The following is a 23,536-nucleotide window of genomic DNA, read 5'->3' as shown; positions in this document are numbered from 1 at the left end:
ATGTCACAATTCTTTGGAGTTGTGAATTTATTTATTTTTCATTTTATTTATTTCATAGGATAAGATTAGATACTTTTGGAATATTATAATGTGTTTCTCCTTATCTAGGCTAGATTTTTATCCTCATTAAAAGGCAAAGTTATTCTGCTGTTATTAACGTTACTTTGGGGTCGGTGTGAGGGATAAAAATATATAGTTTTGAGGGGTCGTTTGGTGTAAGGAATAAGAATATATAGTCTGAGATAAAAATTTGGTATCTTGTTTGGTTGACATGTTTTAAATAACTTAACTCGCTATTTATATCATAGTAATGGAATAAATTATTTCAAAATAATTAATCTTGAATTAACTAGTTCTAAACCAAACGACTCCTTACAAGCAAATAAGTGTTCCTCGAGATATGTGATTCCTAATAAAAGTAATTTAATCTTTTCCTTCCTTTTTTGTTTTCCTAAAAATTATACTCGAATTTTATATAGTTATACATGCAAGTAACAATGACCTTCAAGTAACCTTTTTTATGTGAATATAAGATGACCAAATGAATTTGTATTATATTGTTGTACTTGCTACTACTACTATTCTGTGTTAATTCATAGACATGAATATTTTTTCTATCAATTATCAATTACTAATAAAGGTGAGTGAAAAAAGTATTAAGAAAAGAGAGAGATAATAGGAAAATTACGCATATAAACAAATATATATTAGTTAATTACTTAATATAGTTATAGTTTGCCTTAATTACAATTCACGATCTACTTATAGCTATAATTACGCGGCTCAACTTTTTAGTTTTTAGTTTTGTATAATTCACAAGTTTGTATAATTCGGAATTTGTATAATATAATTTGTATAACTTTGGTATAAGTCGAAATTTGTATAATATAATTTGTATACATTTTGTATAATTCGGAGTTTGTATAAATTTTGTATAATTCGGAATTTGTATAATATAATTTGTATAACTTTTGTATAATTCGAAATTTGTATAATATAATTTGTATAACTGTTAACACTTCTTATATTTATAATTGTATAAATTCGTTATTTTGAGTTTATACAAAAATAACTGAATTGTACAAATGTACCAGCGAGTTATACAAATCTGCGAATTATACAAACGAGACAGCTTGAACTGTAGCTACCACCCGTAAATATGCAAACTATAGTTATGGAACATAATTAAGTTTATTATAGTAGCTATTTGCGAAAGTTCCTCGAATAAAATTTCTCAAGATCTTTCAAGTAGAGGTAAATGGGCTATTTAACTCTAGAATTTTGGGCCATATGTTTGTACTTATATCAAGCTTAATGGGCTTCTTTCGACTCAAATGTAATAGGGCTTAATGGGCTTCTTTCGACTCAAATGTAATAGGGAAAATTTTCAAAATGTCAATATTTTAGCATTTAATAGGATCCCTTAGCTACATTTTCAATATTTATTAAAAGTGTCAATATTTTAGTTTGTTATATATCTGATTTATGTATTTGTTAATTTGTTTAATTTGAAATAATACAAGTATTTAATAACATAAGGGAGAAAATCAATGAAGAGAATATTTCAAAAAAAAGGTAAATATCAGTGTGCCTTTTTCACAATGTATTTTTGTTTTCCAGAATTTTGTAACCTTTTAAAATCGTATTCATTCCAATATGTATATTATTTGTATTCATTATAGTTTTCATGTTGTATTTTGTATTATGAAACTTGTATTTTTTTTTTAATTAATTTGTATTCATTTCAGTAGTTATGCCAAATGAATCTATAGTTCTTTGAGAAACGTATTTGTATTCATGTATTTTTTCACTGTGTATTTATTTTTTTCCTTCAAAATTTTGTATTCTTTCTGAAGTCGTATTCATTCCAATATGTATTTTATTTGTGTCTGTATTCATTCTAGTTTTTATGTAGTATTTTGTATAATAATTTATAAAATATAAAAAAAGTATGATGAAAAAGTGAGAATGAAATATAAAACTGAAAAGGAATAAGTGAATATTTGTTGCAATCATTCTTAAATAAAATACATATCTAGTTGACATACATTTGGGATGAATTCAATTTAGGAACAAATACAAGATTCATAAACTATGCAACATGAGATTTTGAATGAATACAAATATTAATAGCATACATACATATTTGAATGTTAATTGAGAAAGGATACAAAATTCTAAAAAAAAACTATAAATACAAAACAAACTAATAGGAAATTGTTCTTCCTCAACTTGGTCTTCAACAAGTTTTTTGAAACCTTCAGCACCTAATTTTGGAAATCAAAAGATACTTGGTGACATGTATTTACCTTTATTCGTGGGTTGAAAATATTTTGAAGGAATTGTGAGATTTCTTGAACAAATTGGAGGAAAGTAGAAGAGGTGATTTTCACAAGAAAATGAGAGAACAATGGTGAAAAACTCAAGAGAGAGAAAGGAAGAATTTGGGGTAAAAACCTAGAAAGAGGGGAAAGTGAATAATGAGAGTTTTTTGTTTTCTTTTTCACGTATAGGGGAGTAAAATTAGTTGAATGTGGGACCTAATTTGAGAAATAAAAGGAAAGAAAATCAATTATATTAGGATACATTTTATTTGCTAAAATATTGATATATTGACATTTTCAATAATTATTTTAAAGTGTAGATATTTTTAGTAATTATGTTAGGAAATTTAACTAGTTTGCTAATTTTCCCAATCTAATATACCAAATTTTTGACTACCAAATATTCACAATTCTATCATGTCGCTATAAAATTCATAAAATTACCTTGTCACAAATCATGACTATCAACAAAAATGACCACTAAATCTTGACGACTTATTACAAATANATTCATGTATTTTTTCACTGTGTATTTATTTTTTTCTTCAAAATTTTGTATTCTTTCTTAAGTCGTATTCATTCCAATATGTATTTTATTTGTGTTTGTATTCATTCTAGTTTTTATGTAGTATTTTGTATAATAATATATAAAATATAAAAAAAAAGTATGATGAAAAAGTGAGAATGAAATATAAAACTGAAAAGGAATAAGTGAATATTTGTTGCAATCATTCTTAAATAAAATACATATCTAGTTGACATACCTTTGGGATGAATTCAATTTAGGAACAAATACAAGATTCATAAACTATGCAACATGAGATTTTGAATGAATACAAATATTAATAGCATACATACATATTTGAATATTAATTGAGAAAGGATACAAAATTCTAAAAAAATATATAAATACAAAACAAACTAATAGGAAATTGTTCTTCCTCAACTTGGTCTTCGACAAGTTTTTCGAAATCTTCAGCACCCAATTTTGGAAATCAAAAGATACTTGGTGACATGTATTTACCTTTATTCGTGGGTTGAAAATATTTTGAAGGAATTGTGAGATTTCTTGAACAAATTGGAGGAAAGTAGAAGAGGTGATTTTCACAAGAAAATGAGAGAACAATGGTGAAAAACTCAAGAGAGAGAAAGGAAGAATTTGAGGTAAAAACCTAGAAAGAGGGGAAAGTAGGTAATGAGAGTTTTTTTTTTTCTTTTTCACGTATAGGAAAGTAAAATTAGTTGAATGTGGGACCTAATTTGAGAAATAAAAGGAAAGAAAATCAATTATATTAGGATACATTTTATTTGCTAAAATATTGACATATTGACATTTTCAATAATTATTTTAAAGTGTAGATATTTTTAGTAATTATGTTAGGAAATTTAACTAGTTTGCTAATTTTCCCAATCTAATATACCAAATTTTTGACTACCAAATATTCACAATTCTATCATGTCGCTATAAAATTCATAAAATTACCTTGTCACAAATCATGACTATCAACAAAAATGACCACTAAATCTTGACGACTTATTACAAATACTGAATTTTGAATTTTATTTTCTTCAAAAAGATTTTTTACTTATTAAAGAATCACGTCCACGTGAGTTTTGATTATTAATACAAATAAAAGTAAGTTTGTCAATCTAAACGTCAAAGATTAAATCTAATTATGATAATATAGTAATTAACCGTTGATTCGAACATCATAATTATTGACAAAGAAGATGGCAACTTACTTCCGTGTGTTTCTTTTGTTCTTTCATTTGACTATATAATACTTGGAATAAATTATGATAATTTTAACTTTAATTGACTGACCATTATAGCTTTATCCAAATTCTAAAACAATCACTTTCATTAGCAACTCAATAAAGTCATCTTTTTGGAATCCTATTTGTTTACGACTTCCAATGTTGAGTACTCTTCTATTTATAACAGATGTCACGTATTTAAGTCATCTATAAAAGATTATATCCTCTGTTCAATAAAAATTGTATTTTAAAATAATAATATCTTATCTTTATAGTCCAATGAATAAAATAATGGAACGTCAATCTCATCTGAATTAAAGTTCCAAAGGCTTATTACATCCACTCAAATAGAGAAAAAGAAAAAGTTACACATACTTAAATTGAAAGTTTTTCTAGTTGAAAAATGAATTAAATGCGTGAAAAAAGGTGAGAAAAAAAAAAACTTGAATATGTACATATGTTTGTCTAAGTTCTCTAACAGTAATCACCTATACATATTGTTTGTCTAACTTCAACATTTTATATGACATTTACTTTACGTTGTTAATGTGTTTGAGTCACCTCTAGATCAACCGACCTATGTATACAACTTTGTGCTTCTTCAGTGACATGTGTGTCATTATAGACTTTTGGTATGTATCATTTAATTTGATGTTATTACATATATTTGTTCTTCATTTTTGAGTGTGTATGATAAACACTTTAAATTTATGTAAAATTAAACATGTAAACACGTCAATTCTATACGTAACAATTCACGTGAGATATACTTAAACCGTTATTTAACGATTGCACCGTCTTTGTTATGTGTCTTGTGGTGATTCATAACAGTTGGCACTACATTCAATGCCCTTGTTACTTCATGGGATTGTTTTGTCTTTGTTGACCGAGACATAATGGATTACACTTATCACTTAGGAATATATTTAATTAAGGGAAAAATGATAAATATATCCCTGAATTATTATAAATGGTATGTAGATATCCGTCATATTTTTGGGATATTGGTGCTTCTGCCATGCTAAAACTAGAGCATATATATCATTTATACTAACGGACATACACGTGTCATAATCTTATTCATCGATCCGATATTTATTATATATCGAATCGACAGATAAGATTGCGCCACATGTTCCTATTTAGTCTATAGAGGATATATATGCTCTAGTTTTTTAACGACATGAGCACCAAAAATATGACGAAGGGTATCTATATATCATTTACGATAGTTCGGATATCTATATTTGTCCTTTTTCCCTTTAATTAATGTGTTGTTATATGTGACAATTGGAGAATCAATCGCTCCCCTCCTCAAAGTGGTCACTTTTGTCAATAATAATAATAATCATTCATGAGTTTTAAGTTAAGATTCAGCTACTAATAAAACCCAAGCATAAGGACAAACCACTATTATTACAATCATGTATAGTTAATTAAGTTGTCTCCTAACTAAACAAGTCAAGATTATAGTTGTATTTATTGATAATAACCACTTTCTTCTTATAAAAAAAATGATATCTAGGTTCATTTATGTTATACAAGTATTTATATATAGTTCTGCTAATAATTTTCTTTATCATGGCATAAACATATTTGTAGAAATTATTATTTTTTCGGTCCAAACTTATGTAGTACTTGTTCTCTTTTAGATAAAAATATATTTTTTTTCTTCCTTCTAATTTACGCGACANGAGCATATATATCATTTATACTAACGGACATACACGTGTTATAATCTTATTCATCGATCCGACATTTATTATATATCAAATCGACAAATAAAATTGCGCCACGTGTTCCTATTTAGTCTTCCGTTAGTATAGAGGATATATATGTTCTAGTTTTTGAACGATAGGGGTACAAATATCCCAAAAGTATGACAGATGGTATCTACATATCATTTACGATAGTTCGGGTATATTTACAAATATCCCAAAAGTATGATATTTAGAAATGTGTTGTTATATGTGACAATTTGAGAATCAATTGCTCCCCTTCTCATAAGTGGTAATTTTTGTCAATAATAATAATAATCAATTCATGAGTTTTAAGTTAAGATTCAGCTACTAATAAAACCCAAACATAAGGACAAACCACTATTATTACAATCATGTATAGTTAATTAAGTTGTCTCCTAACTAAACAAGTCAAGATTATAGTTGTATTTATTGATAATAACCACTTTCTTCTTATAAAAAAAATGATATCTAGGTTCATTTATGTTATACAAGTATTTATATATAGTTCTGCTAATAATTTTCTTTATCATGGCATAAACATATTTGTAGAAATTATTATTTTTTCGGTCCAAACTTATGTAGTACTTGTTCTCTTTTAGATAAAAATATATTTTTTTTCTTCCTTCTAATTTACGCGACACTTTTCTTTCAGTCAGTCTTATAAAGATGACACTTTTATATATATATATATATATATATATATATAATTTAATAATAATATAATTTAAAAATGTTATTATTTATTATATATTTGCAAGCTAATAATTTATCTTTGTCAAATAAATCATCGCACGTGAATTCTATCCAAAAGGCTAAAAAGTCCACCATCCACTCAAGTCAAATTAACACACTCAAAATTGAATAGTTTTTCTACTTGAAAATGACTAATCTTTTCTTGTTCAACTTTTTTTTTCTTTTTCATAATATATGAACATAACATTTTAATTTAACTTTAGAGTAAGTACATATATACACTTAAACTATTAAAAAATTAAATAAATAGACGCACACATCTTACCTGATAAAATACATGAGATATATATGTCCTACATTTCAAATCGCATGAAATTTATTCTGTTCAATTTTGCGATAAGCTAAATGTCTACTTATGCATAATACTAGATGAGACCAAGTTGAGCATATTTATGTATTATGCCTATTTTTAAAAATTTAATTAAAAATATTATTTTTATATTTAATAACTTTTTAATCCATCCTTAAATAATTTTCTTAAATGGGGTATCGTAACCTAGTATCATTTAGGCTTGGAGAAAATAAAGAAAGATTATCATTTAGTTACTTAAAATTTCCAATCCAAAACATCTTATACTACATTTAATTAGCCTAAACGTATCTATACTTATTTTAGTCTAGATTCAAGATTTTATTATATTATATTATATTGTTCTATACCCTCAACCAACATCTTCATAATAAAAAAAAAAAACAAGAAATTCATCAAAAGCCATGGAAAATTTTGGTCTACACATGCTTGTTGGCAGATGGTTTATGTTTTTTGCTTCAATTTTAATCTTGTCTGTTGCTGGTGGCACATATATATTTGGTCTCTACTCAGAAGAAGTAAAAATTTCACTAGGTTATGATCAAACAACCTTAAACTTACTTGGTTTTTTCAAAGATTTAGGTGCAAATGTTGGGATTATTTCTGGTTTAATCAATGAAGTTACTCCACCATGGGTTGTAATTCTTCTTGGTGCATTTATGAATTTTTTTGGGTATTTTTCTATTTGGCTTGCTGTTACTAAGAAATTTAGTAACCCCAAAGTTTGGGAGATGTGTTTTTGTATTTTCATTGGGGCAAATTCACAAACATTTGTTAACACTGGTGTTATTGTGACTTGTGTTAAGAATTTCCCAGAAAGTAGGGGTATTGTTATTGGGCTTTTAAAGGGTTTTGTTGGTTTAAGTGGTGCTATACTTACACAATTGTATCATGCCTTTTATGGGAGTGATGGCAAATCTTTAATCTTGCTTATTGCTTGGCTTCCTACTGTTGTTTCTTGTGTTTTACTGAGAGTTATTCGGACTATGAAGGTTAACAAGCAAGAAAATGAAATTAGGATTTTTTATCAGCTTTTGTTTATGTCATTTGGTTTAGCTGGTTTTCTTATGGCTATAATTGTAGTGGAAAACAGAGTTGAGTTTGGCGCTATTGGTTATTGGTTAACTGCTGGTACTATTCTTGTTTTGTTATGTGCTCCTATAGTTCTTGTTTTTAGAGAGGAGTTGAACTTATGGGACGTTAAGAAGCGAAGTTTGAGTCATACTGTAGAGATTAAGGTTGATGAAATTGAGAGACCGCTTCAGTGTTCAGCATCTGTTGTTCCGATTAACGATCAGAAAGAACATGTTTCGTTCTTTCAAGATGTGTTTAAGCCACCAGAGAGGGGTGAAGACTATACTATACTGCAAGCGGTTCTTAGTGTTGATATGTTGATTCTGTTTATTGCTACGATTTTTGGAGCAGGGGGGCTTTTGACAGCTATGGATAATTTAGGCCAGATTGGTAAAGCTTTAGGTTATCCTAAAACAAGTATTACTACATTTGTGTCACTTGTGAGTATATGGGGTTATCTTGGGCGTGTAGGTTCTGGATTCGCCTCTGAGATCTTCTTGGAGAAGTATAAGTTTCCGCGTCCCTTGATGTTGACAATAGTGCTGTTTTTTTCCTGCCTGGTTCATGTTTTGATTGCGCTTGGCGTGCCTAACACTCTGTATGTCGCGTCTGTGCTGATTGGGTTGTGTTTTGGTGCTTTATGGCCTTTGATATTCGCGATCATATCTGAAATCTTTGGGCTTAAGCATTACTCCACATTGCTCAACTTTGGGGGTGCTGCTAGCCCGATCGGAGCCTACATATTCAATGTTAAAGTAGCTGGTAATTTGTATGACAGAGAAGCAATGAACCAAATGGCAGCTCATGGGATCATTAGGAAGCGCGGTGAAGACTTGACTTGCACTGGAGTTGAGTGTTATAAATTGGCTTTCTTGATAATTGCAGCATCTACTTTTGTGGGGTTCATTGTTTCATTGGTTTTAGTAATCAGAACATTCAAGTTTTACAAAGGGGATATTTACAAGAAGTTCAGAGAACAAACGAAAGCCGTCGATGCTGCTGAGTCTCAGTCCAGAACAAATGGTGATGCTCCATTATAGTGTGTTATTCATTCTGATATGTGATTATAGTTTTGACATCTTGTGCTTATGGCTGATATCAGTATGTACAAGGAGTTGAAAGTGTATACAAGATCTATAAGTTGAATTTTATCTATGTAATGGAAGTTCTTTTTTAACTAAAGTTCTGTAGAAACAAACTTGAACCGAGGGTCTTTCAGAAACAACCTCTCTACCTCCACGAGGTAATGGTAAGGTCTGCATACATTCTACCTGACTCAGACCTCACTTGCGGGATTTCACTGGATATGTAATTGTTGTTGTTGTGTAGAAACAAGGCTTATATAAATTCAATTACTAAGATTTGCTAACCTCAGAAAACTTCAGTGAGTAGAACTAGGTGCCACAAAATCAGGCAGCAGTACTACCAATACCACTGGACTTAGCTCCCAGTAAGTCTGGCTTTAAGCCAAATCTGCTCGACTCTCCCTTCATCTCAATTTGTTTATTTGGTTTTGACTTGACGCGAAATTTAAGAAAGTACGAAGATTTATGAATCTTGTTGTCTTAAACGTGTCATGTAGAAAGTTAGAACTAAAGAGTTGTCGAAACATAAAACATTCTTTTTTGAAAGCAAGACAAACAAATTGTAACAGAGGGAGTAAGTGATATCGACCCATGATAAGAACCTATTGGTTTCAGTCTTTTACCACTTTTTAAATTTTGGATTCATCCTTATCTGAGAATGGAAGAAATCTTAATAAACAACGCTTCCCTATTTAACAGCACACAAATTTGAATTAATCAAACCCACGAAAAACATACAGCCGAAACAAGGCCTATGTGTAAACCATAATATGTCAGAATCATGCTGCAATTGCAGCTGCAAAAGGAAAACAGTTCCCTGTATTTTCCAGCTACGTGAATTTTGTCATCAACCAAAATAATAGAAATCACTATTATAAGTAGCAAAATTGAATTTTCTGTATTGATTGGGGCAACAATTAAGATACGATACTACGTAGTAAGAAACATAACCCAAAGTACAAGATCCAAAAATGACTTTACTATTATTCTTTTTTAAATTCGTCATTCATAATTGAACTCATCTTTCTTCAATAATTTGCTTACAAAAATGACATACATGGGCCATCCACCATGTCGATAGCAGTACAAAACCTGACAAAATGCGACCCATTGATTGTACGCCCTTGGATTAATCAAATCAGTAAACTTTGAATATTACATCATGACTTGAAAAAAAAACTAGAGCCAATGACACGCCACTTTGACTTTTTCGATCTTTTCCAAATGATTAGCCAAGCAAAGCGCACAATAGAAAGCGGAAAAACTAATTGATTGACTAGGTAAGAAATACAAATATGAACTACTCGTCTATATTTTTTGGTACTGATGTTACTAATTCCTTTGAGACCATTGTTTCACTTTGCACTCTGAATTTCTTATATATATCACCTTTGTAAAATTCCCTTGTTCTAATTGCTAGAACTAGTGAAACAACACAACTTATTAATGTAGCACCAGTGATAACCAAAAAAGCCACTTTATAGCACTCCACACCAATACATGTCAAATCTTCACCAACACCTCTAGTAAATCCTTTAGCTTTCATTTGTCTCAGTGCCATTTTATCATACAATTGGCCTGCAACTCTAACATTAAGAATATATGCACCAAAAGGGCTAGCTCCACTACTCAAATTGTACAAAGTTGAGTAGTATTTTAGCCCGAATAACTCCGATACAATGGCGAATATCAACGGCCATTGTGCTCCGAAACAGAACCCCATTATGATTGAAGCAATGTAGAGGGAATTAGGGACCCCAAACGCGATGAGAAGGTGACCGGTACATGACAGGAGGAGGACTAATGTGAGCATTAACGGACGAGGGAACTTGTATTTTGATAAAAAGATTTCGGATACAAACCCTGAGACAACACGTCCGAGGTAGTTCCATATGCTGAGTAAGGACACAAATGTTGTAATGCTTGTTGAAGGATAGCCTAACGCCTTCCCTATTTGGCCTAAGTTGTCGATGGCTGTCAGTGTACCGCCTACCCCAAAAGTAGTCGTTGTAAACAGAATCAAGAAATCTAAGCTGAAAATCGCTTGCAGTATTGTGTAGTCCTCACCCCTTGGTGGTGACTTGAATACATTACTGAACCACATATTTGGCTTTAAGTCACTAATTTCTTCCGGTTCTGGCTGAACAGAACACGGAGTTTCTGTAACAACGTTCACTTGTGGAGTATCATGTAAGACTTGCTGCTTACATTTCCACAAGGTAAACTCTTCTTTAAAGACGAGAATTAGCGGAGCAAAGAGCAAAATCAGTACTACAACAGCACTTCCTGCATATTCAAGCCTAGTGAAACTTACCTTATTTTGGACAACAATTACAACCATGATAAAACCAGCTAGGCCAAGTGAGATAAACAGAAGTTTGTAGAAAATTCGAAGCTCGTTAGCCTGTTTATCCACCTTCATAACGCGGACAGTTCGTAGAAAAAAACATGAAACAACACAAGGAAGCCAACCAATTAACAAAACAAGAGACTTCACATCATTTCCATAGAAAGCATGATACAATTGTGTGATAATCGCGCCACTTAAACCAACAAATCCCTTCAACAATCCAAGTACAATTCCCCTGCTTTCGGGGAAATTCTTGACACAAGTGACTAACACACCAGTATTAGCAAATGTCTGAGAACTTGCACCAATACATATGTAAAAACACATTTGCCAAACAGGAGGTTTAGCTATACGTCCTATAACCGCAAGCCATACCATGAAGTAACCAAAAAAATTCATGATTGCTCCCATTAGTAGAACTACCCATGGTGGAGTGACTTCGTTGATAAAACCGGATATCATTCCAACATTACCACCTAAGTCTTTGAAGAAACTTAGTAAGTTTAAGGTTGTTTGATCATAGCCTAATGAGGATTTAATTTCATTGCTATAAAGGCTGAATAAGTAAGTTGCACCAGCCATTGACATGATTAGAAGAGAAGCAAAAACCATGAACCATTTGCTCATGAGAAAATGGATGCTAAAGCCTAACATATTAGCTTTGTAGCCACCATTTTCAGTTAACTTTGCCATTGGAAACTTATAATATGAGTGGGAAAAAAGGGACTTGTGCTTACTACCATACTAACGTTAGGTACTTATATACTACAACAACAACATTTCGCTACGCCTCAATCCCAAACAAATTGAGATCGACAATTAGGTTAACCAAGAGTGGAGAGTAGATAGCTATTTTTATTTATCAATCTATATTTTATTTATTTAAGGCTGAATAGCCCAATAGACTATTATTTGCAAGTTGCATCCTATTACACTATAATTTATATCTAACTGTCCTCTTAAAGATAAACTTGTTTTAGCAAAGTGAATTGCAAAATCTAACTTAAAATTGACTTCAGAGTGTAAGCACGCCTCAGTCTCATTCCGAAGATTTTTTTTATTGTCGACAAGAAAATTTACAATGGTTATTCTTCAGATTAACAACGTCATCTAAATATACAATCAACTTCTCATAAGAAAAATAAATACTATAGCACTTTAATTTCAAATGTTTTTTTTACAAATTTAACCTCGACAACACATGTTTTGACTAAAGTAACATGTTGGGAAAATGGTCGAATTATTAAATCATGTCATCTATCTCTGTCCACAAAAATAATTGAAGTTCCAAAATTTGGAAAATGCACACTAAATTAATAAATAAATTACGTGTTTTTATACATACTATAAAATGATTACTTAAGAATATTTTCTCAATCTCAATTTATCGTGATTTCAAAAATAATTTTCTCAAATTATTTTTCATTTTAAAAGTTTTTAAAATAAATTATTTTTTCTCATTTTATCTTTTGTAGTATGAAATATTATCTAATTAAGACATGAAATAGAGTAAGATAATCAAAGTTGCTCATAACATGTTTTATGTAAAAGACATGCAAAAGAGAAGCACGATAAATAATTTAAAACAAAAAGATGAATTAACGTAACACACATTTTGTGTGTATTTTATCATCAATCATGATTTATGACAACCACATGACATTAATATGGTAAAATGCTAGTGGAAGAAAAGAGACACAATGTTGACTTATGCTTTGTCTTGGCAAGCAAATTGATGAATGCTTGGAATAAGTGGATTATATTTATCATTATATGAATTGCGGATTCTTTCATATTTGGTTTATTCTCTCTTTGTAGGATTCTTTTTCTAGTAAGAAAAGGGTTTTAAGACTCTATAAATATAGGTTTGTTTCTTCTAACACAAAAACAATAACATCCACAATGTAGACATTTAAAGAGTTTAGTTTATGGGGAGATTTATTCTCTCAACAACTATAATATTTTTCTTTTAAATTAGTTTTCATATTAATAATATTATGTTTTAGTATCGCTTTATTTGTCATCTAATTTATCACCGTCTTGATTGCAATTGTAAGTTTCTGTATGATGCCTAATCACCTTCAGAACCCAACAATTACTTGGGCCCAAGCTACACATACTTTTGTTTAATAACTAGATAATGTTGCCCGTGCTATGCACGAGCCCAATAATATAAATGGTATATTTTGGGGCTAATAACCGAGTTTTTGAAGCGATTGTTTGCGTGGATAAAGGAATAAGTTTTTTATCACAAACCTATACTTTCTTTGACGCTATTTAAGGCATAATAAGACTACCCACATATAACATTTTTGAAATACTTTATGTTGTCAATTATTATGATTTATAGTATTTTTACGATAGATTCACTTCAAGAATCAGTGGAATTTTTTGTATTTTTTTTCAAAACATACTTTATGTTGTCAATTATTATGATTTATAGTATTTTTACGCAATTTTTAAATATAAAAAAAATAAGACAAATAAATTAAAATGGGCCCAATATATGTTATTTTTGTTGTCTCAATTTATGTGACACAAATGAAATTTGGAGAGTCATCCAAATTTTCATTTTTTTTTAAATGTTTGAAGTTATTAATTATTGTGATTTATAATATTTTTATGTAACTTTGAAATAATGTACATTACTGGTCACTTTGTCCTAATTTATGTGATATGAATAAAATTACAAAATTAACCCTTTTAAAATGTCTTTCAGATATTTTAAGTTGTTAATTGTTATTGTTTATAATACTTTTTTGGTAATATTTAAATGATATGTGTTATTTTTTTTGTCCCAATATATGTGAGTCTGATAGAATTCTGAGAGTCAACCTATGTCATTATATAGCTTTTAAATATTTTAAATTGGTAATTATTGTAATTTTTAATGTTTTTTAAGTCATTTGTAAATGATATATGTTGCTTCCTTAATTGAGACTTTTCCATTTGTGAGATATATATATATATATATATATATATTCTATATTATTTTAAAAGGGAGTTTATGCCCAAGTTCTACAATATAATAAATATAACATATAATATTCAAGAAAGTCCCAATCTTGAATATTTTATATATTATACTTGGGTATAAAATAGAATTTTAAAAGTCCCATAAGTATAATATATAATATTTAAGATTGGGAAAAGTCCCAATCTTAAATATTATATATTATACTTGGGCCTAAACTCTCTTTTATAATATAGTAGAAAAATAACATATGCATTCATATTTTTGTGTTGAATTCTATGGACTAAAATAATAGATTTATGACAACCACATGACATTAATATGTAAAATGCTAGTGGAAGAAAAGAGACACAATGTTGACTTATGCTTTGTCTTGGCAAGCAAATTGATGAATGCTTGGAATAAGTGGATTATATTTATCATTATATGAATCACGGACTAAAGGATATTATTTTTTTTGGTAACTTGCGTTTGTTTATACTCTATCCATCTCTAAAAAATAATAATATTTTAACTCATTTTATGTTCATTAAAAAAATTATAATTTACTAAATTACTTCTATTTAATAGATGTTTATTGAAAATTGAACACTTTAATATAAATATATAATTGAAAGCAATTACTATATTTTGTCTTGAATTTTTAAAACAATATCTATTTTGAGACATTTTTTTTATTATTTTTGGCTGAAATAACATTTATATTGGAACGGACGAAATATACGACAAGGACAATATATAGTATTTTCTTTGTGTAAACATGTCTTTCAATCAGTTTGATAAGTCATCACCGAATTGATTAAAACATGATACCTCTCTAGAAAATTATCTTAATTTAGTGGTGTAGAACAGGGGCTAGCCATTTTGGAGAATCCTATAGATAATATTTGGATTAATGTTTTGAGATGTACCAATTTCAATGTAAAAATAAGGTGGGAGGACCAATTTTCAAGTATAATTATTGAGTTCTTAGCCATTATTTGAAAAGTTACCCAAAAATAGTCACACTTTAATATGAAAATATACGTTGATAGAAATACTTTTAAAATAAAGAAGAATTTATAAGTGTTTGATCTCAATAACAGGTCCTTAATGTTAAATTTATAAAGCTTTGAAACTTATGGTTTTTTCCTTAATTTTGAAACTCCAATACTTCATTAATCATTTTTTGATTTTGAATTTATAGAAATTTGAACTCCATGAATTGTTCTTTACTTTTGAAGCTCTGACAAATTTTGAAACCCCATAAATCATTTTTTAATATTAAACTTATAGACATTAATGTTTTGATTATGAAACTTTAACAATTTTTTGAACCCCATGAATCGACTCCAGTGTGGTTAAAGTTTTTGCACGAATTGATCCTATTTTGGAATGATTTTTAATTTTTGTCCTCAAATTTAATGATTTAAATTAGATTTTATTCCTGCTAATGCTACTCATTTATCAAATATTTGTTGACAAAAATATCCATCTATCCGGACCTAATTCTTCTGAGAACTTTTGTCTCACTCAACATAAGTTTAACAGAAATTAAGTTAATGACATTAATTATGTAGTATTTTTAAAATTTTATCAGTGTTTAGAAATTGAAATTCTTTTTGAAACATATGTTCATTTAGGGGTGCGCATCGGTCGGTTCGGTTCGGTTTTAGGTGTTATTGGTTCGGTTTATCGGTTTTCGGTTTGTAAATACTTCAAACCGATAACCAAACCAATAACATATTTCTTATCGGTTTTTGGTTAATTGGTTTATGGTACTTAACGGTTCGGTTTTCGGTTTAACCAATAAGAAAATACCATATGATTTTTCCAACATTTGGCATGAAAGTAATAATCATAAAAATAACAATCATTTTTCTTGCAAGTTTAGACACTAGACACATTTAAAGGAAAAAGCGTGAAAGTAACAATCGTTTAACCATTAACAAAACGTGTGAAAGTAACAATCATTTAACCATTAACAATAAGACTAGTAAATTTAGTATAGTCTTATTGGGTTATCGGTTTAACCATTAACAAAAATTATAAAATCGGNAGTTACCGAAAAATAGTCACACTTTAATATGAAAATATACGTTGATAGATTTTGTTCTTGCTAGTGTTACTCATTTATCAAATATTTGTTGACAAAAACATCTATCTATCCGGACCTAATTCTTTTGAGAACTTTTGTCTCACTCGACATAAGTTTAATTGAAATTAAGTTACATGACATAAATTATATAATATTTTAAAAAATTTATTAGTGTTTAGAAATTGAAATTCTTTTTGAAACATATGTTCATTATCTTCCTTTTTTCTTTAAAAAAATGATAACTAATATGTATGGTAGATGTGTAGTGTTTTTTCACTTGATAACTTGTGGAATATTGTATATGGTGTCGGAGTACAATTTGTTATATTTTTACGATATAATTTGTAGAATATTATAACACAAAAATATAAATTTATACCCTACGAATATTTATTTGTTATTTCATTTTTAAGGGCAATTTTAGGAATTTATTTGTTACTTAAAAGTGTCGAAAAGAAAAAATTAAATATTAAATATATATTTTAAAGGACAAAATTTACAGACCACCCTGAAATAGAGATATTTGTCGGGATGACGTGGTGTTGTTAGAACGAAAAGGCCCATATACCACTGCTTCAGTATAGGCCTAAGCCCAATAATCTCTAACTGGATTGTAACCTCCATCCCTCTAAGGCCCATTTCCCAAAAGAAAAATTACTTAAATCACACAAAAAATTCTATCATAAATATTAATGCATTTTATAGTTTAAAATAATTACATATTGTTTCAAAAATTAATAGTTTTATATCAAATTTCAAGTTAAATACACCGCTTCTTCAAATTTTAACTAAGATACATGTATCTTTGATACCATATACATAATGAAACACAGATACAAAAAGAAAGGGGCGAAGGAGAGAGTTGGTGTATTCCAAATACATGTGAATCACACTAGATACATATATATGGAAGAGAGGAGAGCAAGGTAGGAGAGAGGCAAGCGAGAGAGTTCGTGTGTCTCGGGTACATGAGAATAACGCTTGGATGCAATGTATATGGAACAATTACACTTAATTTAACTCACATGTATATGAGCATATGTATTTGAGTACGCCACATACATGTAATTGGCAAAGTAAATGTAGTACAAAAGATAATTTCAAAAACTAAAGTGAGGCATCTAATTAGGCTATATAGTGGGATTTGTGTTGTTTGTTCAAAATAAAATAATTTAAAACATAAAAAAAGAGCCAACTTGGTTTCATCTAACATCTATACCCTTCAGACTCCAATGCACAAATAGACACTCAAATTTGTATAAAATTGAACAAATAAACACACGCGCCCTACATGAGACAATACACGTAGGCTGTGAATTGTCATGTAGGATGCCAAATAGACACACATGAGTTTACTTGATCAACTTTATACAAGTTTAAGTACACCCAGAATTAGAGTATATGATACCAAACACGTTTACGTATTACGTAAAAAAAAAAAAAAAAAACTTGCTTGGTAAATAAATTATTAAACTTCTTGAAAAGGGCATTTTATAAAAATGAACTTTTGAATATTTTACCAACTGCCTTCTTCTTTCCTAAAATTCCACGCTGAATACAAAAATCACAGCGAAAATACGAAGAAAAACAATCAATCCAGCGCAAGCGATTCAGGTTCATCCAATATTTTCTTTTCGTTTTGCCAAAATTTTCCATATTATCAATGAGTTGTTGAAAATCAAGTGAAATTTCTTAATTGTTAGAAATTAATTTCACAGTCAGAATCCTGAAATTTGAGCTTGAAATGCACTTATGCGACATCAAGTTCATATCCCCCCCCCNCCCCCCCCCCCCCCCCCCCTTTTTATTGGCCTAATTGTTCATATATATAAAGATGTTATCTTTTACCGAATCTGAATTCAGTTGATGCGTAGCTCAAAAAAAAAATAATTTGAAATGAATTGATGAATCAACTAGGCTGCAATTCCCCAAATTGGTTAGGGTTTTATTAAACTACGCGCCTAGACAAACTAAGACACTTAAATCGGGACGGAGGGAGGGAGTAGTATTGTGGAATCCTTTGGGTTGTTGAAATTTTTATTTGCTTTTTTGATTTAATTTAAAAGGTGGGATGCTATTTTGTGTTGAGTTGTGATGGTTTGTTTATGATGATTTCAGGGAATTAATACTAGGGAGTTTTAACTTTTAAGTGTCATGGCAAGGATAAAACCTCAAGCTCTTCTACTGCAAAGCAAAAAGAAGAAGGCGCCAAGTGGTGTCAGTGTACCTACAATTATTGTATACATCCTAATTGTTGCTGTGATGGTGTTTTCCCTGTTCTCTACATATAAATACTGGGCTCAAAGGTTAGTGAAAGCCTTTTCTTGGAAATTGTTGTAGCTACTTGTAGGATCTTATCTATTTTGTGTTGTTTATTACTGGCTATCTTTTGATTGTTTAGCTTTGACATGTAAAATTATGTAGTTATTTAGATAAAACTACATTCCGAGAGTAGCAAAGTGGCTAATTTTCCAATGTTCTTGAACTCATGCGATGTTCTTTGCTTCAGAGAGCAAAGCTCTCTTTGGCAGTTGTCAAGGTTCTTAACTTGGAATTGTTGGTAATGGTCCCTATTCATACTTCTTGTTATGATTATTTGGAAGAGAAGTGAAGCAACAGAATGTTTAGGTATGGCATGGCCCTAGTTAGTAGTTGTATGTAAAGTCTAAGATGTGGAATGTTCTAATTTCTGGGTTCTTTATTTGTGTTTATAGAGAACTAATATTAAAACTTGTCATAGCCACTTGTATGTGTATTCAATACTAATCTAATCATTTCCTTTTCATGAGCTTATTGAGTTTTGATATATCCATTTCTGACGCTTGGTGATCACATTATCTGGTACTAAAAGACTTTCAATACTGTCTTATCTTTATCAGAAGTATTTGGTACTCTTCAGATCTAACTTTATGACGATTTCCTTGAACTCTGTCCCAAAAAGATATTTGAAAATTGGAGTTGTGTTTGGGCATGAATACAAATGGAAAATTCACGGTCAAACTCCCCCATATGGGATGGATATTTTGTTTCATTAACAATGCCTCAGTTGTACATTTGTTGAATATTTTGTGACAAGATGCATTTGGATAGATGTTTTTCCTTATACTTCGACCTTTTTATTTTCTTCTGCCTAGATCAATTGTTCAGACACAGGATGGTATATCAAACAGAAAGGTATGGATTATTTTACACTCCTATTTTCGGTTGGTAGATATTATTGCAAATATTCTTTCTTTGAGCTCCAATGACCAACATATGCCGTTTGTTATGGTCCAGATTTAGAATTTTTTAAACTGGTGGTGCTTGGGTCAACTTGCTTGCACCTTGATTAACCAAATACCTATTACCTTCCACAAGTATAGGCTCTGGGTTTTTTGTGCCCACCTAGATTTAGACAGATGGGAAGAATCAAGAAACCACCGAAGCGATTTTTGTCTTTCATATGATTTGAACCCTGGTTTCTCATGAACTTCATTCACTTCATATTTAGATCCTACAAACTGCATTTACCTTAGTATTCTTTTGCACTCATGTATATCCTTACCTCTTTATTTTCTGCAGTTTATTGAGCGGAAGAAATCAGATATTCCTAATTACGCTGTAAGTTCAGAAAATTCTCTTTCCTGCTTTCTTGTCAGCTAATATTTATTTACTGAATGCCAGCTTTGAGTATGCCGGTGTCACAGGCAGGCAGTCCAACCACCTCCCTCCCTTCTCTCATCCTCTTCAACTTTCCTTCGATCATACTACTAGCGTGTGTTCTTCACCTTAGTTGGTGATATAATTCAATATAACTTGTCATTTCCATTCAAGGGAACAGTTTTCGTTTTGTATCTTCCTTACATTGTAGCATATAACGGTGTTTCTCTTTCAAAGCTGGAGTATTCCTCCATGTTTTTTCTTGGCTATAATTGCATATTTCAATGCTTTTCTGTTATGCAATCCTTATTTCCTTTCGAGACTTTGTTAACTTGTCTGTGGCATTGGTAGCTTATAAGCACCTCGAAAGGACAGATAACTGTGGAACTTTACAAGGATGGTTCTCCTGACATTGTCAATGAGTTCATTGATTTCAGGTGTGTAACTGCTATAACTTCTTGTTTTTTGCTTTTTCTTTCCTTTTCTTGTCTTTGGTTTGTTCTTTTTTCGGAGACAACAATCAAATTACTCCTAGTTTATATACATCTAATAAGCCACCTTCTTGTTTTTTTTGTTTTTTGTTTTGCGGAGACGACCATTAATTTACCCTAGTTCATATAGATCTAACGAGGCAACCTTCTCTAAGTAGACGAATCCAAGCGTTCATCTCTTCCTTACCTCACATGCAGCACCTGGTGACTTATCACATGCTTCAAGAAGGAGAATTCTGGGATGAGCTTATGTGATCCTCAAAAATGTACAAAACAACCTGCTACGAAAATAATAAGGGGCTAAAAGACATTTTGTTCTTCATATTTTAAAGAAACACTTGCCTAAGTTTGAACTTGTGAAAATTAGGAGTTAGGTATAAAGGTGAATTTCAACATGTTAAAATCCACCTTTTCTGTTCTCTCTTTTTTCCTTGGTTTTTGAAGGGAGAAAAAAGAGGGAGAGGGACTGATCACCAATTTTTGATTGCATCTCTAGTCTTCGTCATTCCTTCCCATGACAATAATAAGTAATATTTACTGAGCATAGAAATGACGGGTTTTGATTAGCAAGATTGTGACCTTTTTCTTTTATCGTAAGGGGTCAGGAAGTTGATATTTTGGCTATTTGTGGTTGTGTCAGTTCATGAGTCAAGCTGATGAAATGTTGTTGATGTTATTTTCACAAATCTCTGTCACTTCATCACCATTTATGTGGTTCCGTGTTGGTTTTGGATCTCTATCACAAAGTTCCTTGTAATACAGATATGAACCTCAAGTGCATGCTGATTATAGCGTAGAAATAGTCTGTTTATTTCTCTGTTTTTCATTTGTAGAATTTTGGATGGGCAACCTTGTGCTACAAGCATGATAAAAGTATTAACTTCTAAAATGTATTTGCAGTCAGAAAGGTCACTTTAAAGGGATGCATTTTACTCGTGTAATAAAGAACTTTGTCATTCAAGGTAGTAAAATTGAAAACCCTGAAGCTACAGAAGATTGGACATCGAGGGGAAAACATTACAGCCAACTGGACACAAGGTCTTCGTTGCACATCATTTGCTTTTATTGTGTCTTATACAGTTGCCTTGAGATTCCCTTGACTCGTTGTTTTTTGCTAAATTAGCAATCTTAATGTTCAGTCTTAAGCATGAAGCATTTATGCTTGGTACTTCCAAAGCAAAACATGAAGGTGGAGGATTTGATCTATTTATTACAACAGCACCAATACCAGATTTGAATGACAAGATTAATGTCTTTGGGCGTGTCATCAAGGGAGAAGATGCCGTGCAGGTATAGATCCTTTTCCGCATAAAAGATTTGAAGAACAAAGTTAGATATTTGATAATTCACTGCTTTTCCGCATTTAATAGATAGTGAACATTCAAGTCCATGCCGAGACTACGATTAAAGAACTATTACATTATGATTTCTCAAGAACTGACAAAAACCTATTGGCAAGCCTGGCAATGAGATTTCAATGTTTTTCTTTTCCTTTTTCGCCCCACCTTAATGATGATGGGTTGGTCATGACTATTTAGGAAATCGAAGAAGTAGATACAGATGACCACTATCGACCCAAAACTCCTGTACAGATCAATGAAGTAACTCTCAAGCACAAAACCTGAACTTTCTGTCCCTGAGATGCAGTTACTGGACATCGATGAACAAAAGCAAGCAGCATCATCAGTAGATTTGGCTTCAGGTTATAATGGTTCAAAAGTCTTTTGAAGATTTTAATTCCTTAGAGTTGACATGTTGCAGCTTGCTAACCGTGCTTTTGATGTAAGATATGGATTCAAAATTTCACGTAGGATAAAGAATATGGCTGTTTATGTTTCTTACTGTATACAATATATTCAAAAGGATTTTTTTCCATTATACACAAGACGACGATTTGTGATTTTTCATTCAAGATCCAGTTTAGATATTTCTGAGTCATGATACCAAATAAATTGATATCAACACTTCAGAATTAACTGGTTCATAGATGTTTACTTCTAATACTCTTATTTCTCATGTTTGGAAGGGAATGTGAAAAAAAAAATGTTATGTAACGAAGAGGTATTAAGAAAGTAAAGATGGAATTAACATTAACCACGTCTTTTCTTAGCAATTAAATCACTCTAATTATTACTGATATAATCAAGTTGACATTTTCGACAGTAAATTTTGAAACTTAACTGCTGAGCAATATAAATAACATAAGAGTAAAAGAAAAGAGTTCCACCATCATACTATATAAGTGATTTCGGAGAAATCAAGCTTTCTGTAAAAGCAATTCTATTATGACATTTTCTTGAACCATTTCCAAAATCAATTGCACTGCCAACGAATTCAAGTATACCCAATGGCCCTCTTATTGTCCTCACTGAGAATAACACTTCACCCTCTGCAAACCGTTTTGGTATGGCTTCAACAGAAGCCAACTGGTGTTTAATAAACAAAGAATTCCAAGATTCATTGATACCATAGTCTTTCAATACCCATATTTCAAAAGCACGGTTACTAGCATGACCATAAGTAGCATAAGCACAAAGCATTCCGTCCAATACAGGAACGCCAACAAGCATGTTGCCCTCCTAATATTTTCTTTGGTAATGACATCTCCGTGTACACTTCATTTGAAATGCTAAATGAAACCAAATAAAAAGTTGTTGAACTACTATCATAGTCCCCGGACATACAAATCTAATGAAATGCATCGTTTACTACTGCTAAAGAAAAACCTATACCACCCAGCCAACTCTCAACCCCACAAGAATGTTTATCAATATTTCTCCAGGAACCACTTTTCAACGTGAGAATTTGACCACCAGGTAATTCTTCTCCATTAATAAACAGGATCTTATTCACCATTAGTTGAGTCATAACCCAATCCCCCCATGCAGGGGCGGAGGTAGCATATGCTTAGGGGGTTCGATTACTATTTATACATGGTTAAAATTATTTCCTAGGTATG

The 23,536-nt window shown here is 30.8% G+C and overlaps 3 protein-coding genes across 4 annotated transcripts; 2 read left to right on the top strand and 1 right to left on the bottom strand.

Moving 5' to 3' along the window:
* Window positions 1-7,233: 7,233 nt before the first annotated feature.
* LOC125864798 (protein NUCLEAR FUSION DEFECTIVE 4-like) lies at window positions 7,234-9,143 on the top strand. The gene has a single exon (XM_049544881.1). The coding sequence runs from the start codon at window positions 7,292-7,294 to the stop codon at window positions 8,999-9,001; it is 1,710 nt and encodes a 569-aa protein (XP_049400838.1). The 5' UTR covers window positions 7,234-7,291; the 3' UTR covers window positions 9,002-9,143.
* Window positions 9,144-10,190: 1,047 nt separating this feature from the next.
* On the bottom strand, window positions 10,191-12,150 carry LOC125864797 (uncharacterized). Its single transcript, XM_049544880.1, has one exon. The coding sequence runs from the start codon at window positions 12,087-12,089 to the stop codon at window positions 10,347-10,349; it is 1,743 nt and encodes a 580-aa protein (XP_049400837.1). The 5' UTR covers window positions 12,090-12,150; the 3' UTR covers window positions 10,191-10,346.
* A 5,798-nt stretch (window positions 12,151-17,948) lies between these two features.
* LOC125864824 (peptidyl-prolyl cis-trans isomerase CYP21-4-like) lies at window positions 17,949-22,484 on the top strand. Of its 2 annotated transcripts, none has more exons than XM_049544908.1 (8): window positions 17,949-18,061; window positions 18,566-18,753; window positions 19,582-19,621; window positions 20,009-20,047; window positions 20,438-20,523; window positions 21,478-21,615; window positions 21,717-21,867; window positions 22,116-22,484. In XM_049544908.1, exons 2-8 carry the CDS (start codon window positions 18,602-18,604, stop codon window positions 22,200-22,202), a joined length of 693 nt encoding a protein of 230 aa, XP_049400865.1. In that variant the 5' UTR covers window positions 17,949-18,061; window positions 18,566-18,601; the 3' UTR covers window positions 22,203-22,484. The 2 variants fall into 2 exon arrangements, with proteins under 2 accessions (XP_049400865.1, XP_049400866.1); XM_049544909.1 differs by having other exon boundaries at window positions 17,973-18,061; window positions 18,598-18,753.
* Window positions 22,485-23,536: the final 1,052 nt, after the last annotated feature.

This window comes from Solanum stenotomum, chromosome 5 (assembly GCF_019186545.1).
Source record: "Solanum stenotomum isolate F172 chromosome 5, ASM1918654v1, whole genome shotgun sequence".
Taxonomy (NCBI): Eukaryota; Viridiplantae; Streptophyta; class Magnoliopsida; order Solanales; family Solanaceae; genus Solanum; species Solanum stenotomum.
This window is presented reverse-complemented; position numbering and strand designations above follow the sequence as displayed.